This window comes from Aptenodytes forsteri, unplaced genomic scaffold (assembly GCF_000699145.1).
Source record: "Aptenodytes forsteri isolate BGI_AS27 unplaced genomic scaffold, ASM69914v1 Scaffold518, whole genome shotgun sequence".
NCBI lineage: Eukaryota > Metazoa > Chordata > Aves > Sphenisciformes > Spheniscidae > Aptenodytes > Aptenodytes forsteri.
Genome location: NW_008795773.1, coordinates 402,331 through 410,009, shown reverse-complemented (window position 1 = coordinate 410,009; position 7,679 = coordinate 402,331). Strand labels below are relative to the sequence as shown.

Here is a 7,679-nt window from a genome sequence, read left to right as displayed (position 1 = left end):
TATAAAAAAATGAGAGAGGGAGGTTTGGATTCTTCTTTCTGCACAGCAGAAGTGCTGGATGTCCTCAGTCATGGGGTTAACTTGGCACACGAAATATTGCAGAAGGTGGTTGTTAGAACAACTTTCAAGAGTACATGGTGTACTGCATTCATCCGCTGGCACTGCTCCCACAAATAGCATCGATTTGCAGCTTGTCTGGTTGCTCTTCCCACTCATTCATGGCTTCCAGCAGTGTCTCCTCCTTTGTCCTTTTCTGATACAAACAAGTTAATGTTTCAGATCCCTCCAAACTGATGGCTGGAGGAAACACCTTTGAGATTAGCATCCTCTGCTGCTTCAGGTGCAAATGAGCTGAAGAAGGGTCTAAGAGCAGCTTGTTTAAACCAGAAAAATAATTGTCCCTTGTAGTGTTTGCTTGCCCTTCAGGTAACGTTGGTTATGTTACGTTGCTGTCTTCAGTTGCAGCAGCATCATCTCCTCTCCTTGTCTAGCAAAAATACTGCTGTGAAAATCCACGCGTGTGTCTGTTCTGTGCCTGCGCTGTTCCAGTGCTTGTGTTGGCCGTTGAGGTATGGGTGTGCTACCTGGTACCTGTGCATCTGACTTGTTGCCCATCCCTTTCCTTGAGCCTCCTAAACTATCAGCAGATGTCAGTGTTGATTATTTCTTCTTCTTATGCCGCCACAGGTGCATCTGCGCTTCCTTGCACAGTGTATTTCATCCCTGTCCCTTGTGTTTCCCGCTGTCTTGTGATGGTCTGTCCCCAGTGCCTTTGGGTGAGCTGTTGGTTTTGCGTAGCGCCTGGCACGGTTCGGGGTGGACGTTGTGTGAGGAGAGAGCGAGGAGGCAGTTTTGGCAGAGGGACTTCTGAGCCGTTTGTCTCTTCAGTGGGGAGCCAGGGTGTCTGTGCAGGGTGTGTGCACCGGCAGCGGCACCGCAGCCGTGCTGGGAAGCATCTGTCTGAATTGCTGTACCCCTGCTCAGGATAGTCTGTACCCCTCCACTGATGCTGCTGGAAACTATGCCTGCGTTGAAGAGAAGAAAATGCCTTTTTGCTATTTTGACTGTTATCAGAGTTCTCACTTTGTTTTGTTAGACGTGATGCTGCTTTCGCTGAAGCGTGGCTGGATGTGTCCTGGTCGATCTCCCTGGCACGCTCTTTTGTAAGAGGATGCGTGTTTGTGGGCTGCTGGGTCTTGCCAAAGCGTCTTGTGGGAACATGAAAACTTGAGTCTACAAATACCAGGCTAATTGACAGGCAGTGATTGTGGCTTTCATGAATGAGGATTTGGATGATGAAGAGTTTAAGCTACATAATTTAATAATCTTTGGGGTCCTAACCTGCTTCCCAGGGTCTCGTTATAACCGATGCTTTCATTTCTGTGGCTGCTGTTCCCTCTTACTGCGTCGTGTCCAGGGGTGGCAGTGCAAGGGCCGAAATGCAGGGTACCCTTGGTGTGGAAAAATTACTGCTTTTTGTGAGCTGGTAGCAAGGAAAAGATTGATGTGAGGGAAGGAAACATGATGTATGAGAGAATAAAAAATTCTAGGGTGGAATAGTAGCTATGAAGGAAGAGAAACTGAAAGCAGTGCCTTATGAAAATAAACGTGGATGGGAAGGGAATGCACAGGAGGAGCCACTAGAGCGTATGAATGTGCCAGTGGTTGAAGGTCAGGGAGAATGGACCTGTGACTATAAACACAATCCTGTTGACTTGTGTCACTAATTCAGACTGGACCCATGTCCTATTGCACTGGGCAGACTTGAAAACTCATTTGGAAAGAAATAATCTACACAAGAAACTGTATTTTGAAATTATTTGTGTTTTACTGTTTGCTGACTATTAGAAAAGTCACCCAGTAATTTGTTAAAGTGAGGCTGAATTTGTACGGAGAAGCAATGTTTTATTGCCAGCAAATAGACTAACATAAGACAGCCCCAGTTTTGGTCAAGTCTTCTATGAAGTCTCAGAGAAGCTTAAGGCTAAGGATGAGAATAGCCGTGCTTATTGCACCGGGGCTATGCACACACTTAAGCAAATATTCAAAGTGATTTGTTGGATGTAGCTCAAAAAGGAATTTGGAGTAACTAGACCAACTTGCAGAAGATGACACTTGCTAGTTTTTACTTTCCAACTGTGTAATTTGGAAAGCTGTAAGAAGAACTGTCAGGGATGACTGTTGAAATTGAAGTCAAAAGAGGTCCCGAGAATATAAATTGCTTTCTCCCCTCCTTTTAAAAGACTTACAGTAACACTTTTTCTTTGTAAAGAACGTGTAAGCTAGGGTTGTGAATCACGTGCATTGTACGCGGTGGATTCATCGTACACATTTTTGTCACTATTTAATACTGAACTAGGAGAAGATATGAGAAACCTAGCTGTCAGAATTAACTGAAACAGTAAAAAGAGCATATGTCTATTTATAGTGGGTTGGGGTGTTTCTCTTTTTTGTTAACGTTAGGAACAACAGAACTGCAGCAGTGCAGGAGGGACCATCACCTGTGGTGATATTCATGATCAGTTACAAGAACCACAAAGTATCTAACACTCAAAATTGATATGTGCTCCTTGATGCAAATTATTGATAACATTCGAGGCATTGCTTCATGCAACTCTTAGAGGAAATGGAAGTAAAGTGGGTGGATGGGCAGATTCTTGAGGGTGTGATGGAGGTGGAGAGGAGACGTTGATGCTTGCTGTAAACAAGGAGCCAAGGGGTAGACCTCGGAGACGGGTGTGCAATAGATGGACACTTAGCATTTTTGCATGACTGCTAAAATAAGTCGTAGGGGTTGGATTTCAAAGAGAGATGGATTTCAAAGTGGACATAACACTGTAATGTAGGTTTGCTGAGTTTACAACACGAGAAAAGCGAACAACACTAGATAATAAGATGGCAAAGAGAAGAATAGCCAGTCCAGATAGAGCAGAAAAGGCGATGGGCTCAAGCCTTCAGTGAACTCCAGGAAAACTGGAGGATTGTTTGAGAGAGAGAGGAAGAACAAGGATGGCATATGGGTGAATTAAAATTGAAAGAGAAGACCAGAAATGGGCAGTGAGGCAGAACTTGTTCAGAGGCTTGTTACTAAGAAGAAGGAATGGATGTTACGGGAGAAGAATCGGAGATGTACTATTGCCTCAAGCAAAATACATCATGTTGACTTGAATTTGAAAAGAAGTGGGAAAGAGTCCACTGATTCTTTCTTGCACTGGAACAAGTGTTGTAGCTGTGTTCACGCTGGCATGGGTAAATAACGATAATGATAGTCTGGCAAGGAGCTCAGAAGAGAGCCTTGGGTGATTATACATACAAATATACAAATATATGCTCCCCCCTGGTCAGGTTGAATAAGATTAGGAAGATAATACTATTTCTTGAAACATTTGTTTATTAATGTTATTATGGAGGTGTCTTTGTGTTGTTTGCTGCAGCCGTGGTGGGTGAGCAAAATGTTAAATTTCTTTTTTATGACCAAGGAAATAATCTTATGGGGTTGATCTTCTGATCGCAGGTGGATTGTATTCATATTAAAGTTCAAGCTAGATCTCTAAGTCCTGTACTATTTACAAACCTGGAAAAATAAGAAAACTTGTTCAAAAGGTTCACTGGGCAGAGGAGCCCAGGGATTTGAATGTGCCTTAAGATTGAAATGATTTTAAGTACTCAATGTTGCATGAAACTTCTTTTTTTCTAAGCAAGAAAAAACTCTGAATAGATGACATCTCAAACGGTTTATTGAGAATAAATACAAAGAAGAAAAGTATCATTTTACAGGGGAGGACTACGACTCAATGTTAGAATATGTTTTTAATCTCCAAAAAAGGTGAGAATAGCCAAATACCTATTTGATTTGGCAGATTCCCATGTGCCAAAAATCTAAAACTAGTGCAAAGAAGGCTTTATAACCACAGGGTGTAAAGAGAGGAGAGGGGAGAATGTAGTGAAGATTGAGAATAATCCTACGGATGGTCCAAATGTTGAGTGAGAGCCCTCTCGCTGCCAGTGAAGAGGAAGTATTTTATGAATTGTTTGGGATAACTAATAAAATCAGAGATTGGAAACTGAGATGATAATCCAAGGGGAAAGCAAAATTTCAATTTCTTGGTGTACAGTGTCTGGGACCCGGATATTTTCCGTGCTAGAATACCAGGGTGTATCTGCATGAAAATATCAAAGCTAATGGCAACACTTACGTAGTACCTGTATGTAAGAGTAGTACAAGATCCAGTTTCTGTAATCACTTGGGAATGACATTCAACAAATTCCCTGCAGTTGCGGGGGTCTGTAACACTGGTGGTGTTGGAAATGCCACTTGCTCCGGGGATTTGAATGGCTCCTTGTAAAGGAGGTTTGAAAAAGGTCTCCATCTCCCCTCTGATCTGCCTAGGGACAAGGTACGGTTCAATTCGAAAAGACCAAGTCACAATTTGGAGAAAAAGAAAATCCCTGAGGCTTTGTTTTAAAGTTAAAATTTAATTCCCTTTTTTACAAATCTCATCTTTTCTGAAAGACTTATGAGCCCTTTGGAGCACAGTTAATTTTATGCACTCATATATCACAAAAAGAGTGGAAAAGGATATTAGACAGCTTGAGTGTTTTTCTTTTTACAAATTAAACTCAATCAGGTGATGACTGGCTGAGAGGAAGGGTTTTATTTTAACAATTGAAACTCTTAATCTGCTTTCAGGATAAGGAAGCTAAATTACAGAACCCCAAAACTGTGATAAAAAGCTGGTAATACAGGAGAGATAAAACAGAAGATGTTATGCAGCCATTTGGGGAACCTAAAGGGGACTTGGTTCTCTGTAAATGTGTGTACAAAGATGGCACGACCTTTTTTCCCCCTTCTATATAATTAGTTTAAAATGTAATTACATAACAAAACATCCCTGGCATCTGAACAAAAACCAAAGGGTAGGTCTTGCAAAATGTAGTTACTTTAAATTTACTTGTGCAGTTTTTCATGTGTAGCAATTGGTGTTGATTAAACTCTTCTGTACTAGCTAGAGTTAATGTTAGGAGGCTGATCTCAGCTTTCTGGACTACTTGCAGGTTTTTGAGATCTAGATGTTCTGGCTGTCTGAATTGTCCACTTTGTGCACATGTAGTCTTCCAAGAATGCACTCTTGGTGGAAGTGGGGTCATGGAGTCGCGTGTTTTTAAATTAATTTTCTTGTACTGTGGGCAGAAGTACATGCCTGGGCACCTGGCACAGCTCAGCCATTGTACAGGGCATTAGATACATTGCGTTAACTTTTTGTGTGTCTGAGCCTCTAGCTCTATAATAAAAGCATTGCTCGTCTTGGAATTTGCTGTAAACATAAGCTTTGGAACTAATTCTGAAAAAAACCCAAAAATCAACCAAACAAAAAACCCCATCAAACCCCCCAACCCCAAAACAAAACAAACAATTATAAGCTGATATATTTTCTGTTTCTTTTTCTACTGGAAAACTTAAAATGAAAAGTCATGTTCATTTTTATTCTGTGTCCATAAATTGCAGTTAGAGTGAGGAATTTTTTTGTTTGTGTTTTAACCTTAGCAATTACAGCTACTACAGTGACAACTATTTTTTTTTTCAGAACGACTGATCTATGGATTTTAAACCCAGTAAACATTGCCTGTTGCTAAAACTTGCAAAACTGAGCACCAGGCTGTTTCTAAGCAATTAAATGTTGTAGATCACGCCTGAGCTCTGAATGATGCCATCTCGCCTAGCAGGCTATCTCATTAAGCATGTGAAGATACTTCACCAGGGAATTTGATTTCTGCATTTCAAAACAAAGCAAGAGCTGGTGGCGGGTCCGGGGCTCTGCAGATGGTGCAGTTGGGGATTCGGGGAACAGCTGCATTTTGCAGAGCAGGCTTTTAGAACCTGGTTTTGTTTATATTGTGTCAGGTTCTCCCTGTAAAGGAGAATATCTCTGTATTAATTTTCACTGTGTGATCATTTTCTTCTTTAAACTTCTAGTCTCAATAAAATAAATGTTTCTAGGTGAAAAAATTGGGCAGTATTCAGGTAGGTGGGTACTGTCACTGTTTTCCTGTTTACATAGCACAGATACACATGCATATGTAAAAAAAACCCGCAAACCAGAAAAAGCAAAGCTCACTTCTGGACAAAATGTGCTGATTTGCTCCTCATCCCTTTCTTTAATTTTTAGGAAATCTTGATTATTTCAAGGTTGTGGGTATTCAGTTTCTGAAAGTAAAATGAAAGTATTTTAGGGTGGCATTGAGGAAAGAAGAAAGAGCGAGCAGTAGAGGAGCGGGGTTTTCCTTTCTCTTAGATGGCTTGATCACAACCAAAAATGATGGATTAAAAGATGTAAGTGTTGTTGTGATGGTGAGTTCATTATGTGCTTCTGGTTGTTGTTCTGGCAAGTGTAAAAAGCCGTTCTTATCCTCACTCTGGAGATGCACAGTGTGTGAGAGCTTGCAAAAGCTCAAACAAAACTTTCCCTTGTAATGCTGTCTGTCCGGTGCTATGGGTTCTAGTTCTGTGAAAAACTGCAACTGTCCGATAGCAGAGCGTGCGTCTGAGAGATTTGGATTAAATAGATGCTCATACTGGTTGCAGATGGATGTGCCTTCGGTAAGCTCCCTCTGTAAGCGCCCTTGAGGGGAAATAGCGTTCTGTTTTGGATGTGTGTGAGCAACAAGCATGACAGTCCGGTTCTTGGGAATTGTTCAGTTTCTTCAACATGACATTTGATTTTTGCAACATGTTGTGAATTATCTTTAATGTTTTGGCTGTGTACTTTTTCAGGTAGAGGCATTAACCCATCAACCTAGAGCCACAACAGTACACGCAGTCAGAGATTCAGAACTTGCCAAACTGCCAGAGGGAGCACTGACATCTATCAAACGCAAATTCCCCCAGGTAAGAAAATTAAAAGTATTTTCTGTCTATCTCAAAAGATGTCTGAGGAGCTAAAACTCTCCGTTAGCACCAAATCCTCTGGGTTTTTTGTATGATTGATGCATACTGAGAAAACATTTTGTTCTCTTTGTCTGCCTGATCTGATCTATACCAGACTTTCACCAGCTTCTCTTCCTTTATCTTCTAATCAATTTTAGCATGTTTTATTGCAGGGCTGTTTTGTATATCTGGAAGAAGTTCATGCTAAATGCAGGAAAGTGGAAAAACATTTGCTAAATGCAAAGTGGAAATCACTTAGTGCTATTGACAGTAAATGAAAGTTTGACTTCTAAAATCAGTTTAACATGTTGTTATGCATTTGTCTTGCTCACTGGGACTCAAAGTCAGCACTTGCTTATATGTACCTTTACTTCCAGAGCATTGATATTTGGGGCTTGGTTTTCTTCTTCCTTGCGTTTTAGGCTGTCAATCCTCATTCTGCAACTGCCAGTGTCCTGAAGATGGTGATTGCTCTCTTTGAATCCATCAACTCATCCATCTTCTTTAATTCACTTGACATTATACCTCTCTCCTGCAAATCTGGAGACTGACGGACTTGAAATTAAATTCTTTTGTCCCTAAGTGCATCAGGGACATTGTACTAAGCACTAAATCATTGCACTAGCCTTAAAGGCAATTCTTTAATGCTGTTACTTCAAATTATTTCTGATTTTTCTTTTTGCTGTCTTTAAGACGTATACTTATTTTACCAGATTTCTTAAAAAAACCTGCAAAAGTAATAAATCTAATTAAA

The 7,679-nt window shown here is 40.7% G+C and overlaps 1 protein-coding gene across 1 annotated transcript in view; it reads left to right on the top strand.

Moving 5' to 3' along the window:
- PNPLA7 (patatin like phospholipase domain containing 7) overlaps window positions 1–7,679 on the top strand; it is a 128,147-nt gene that overhangs the window by 42,259 nt on the left and 78,209 nt on the right. The window contains exon 19 of the mRNA XM_009283607.2: window positions 6,773–6,886. Coding sequence (XP_009281882.1) covers window positions 6,773–6,886 — 114 coding nt within the window. The remainder of the gene's footprint in view (window positions 1–6,772; window positions 6,887–7,679) is intronic.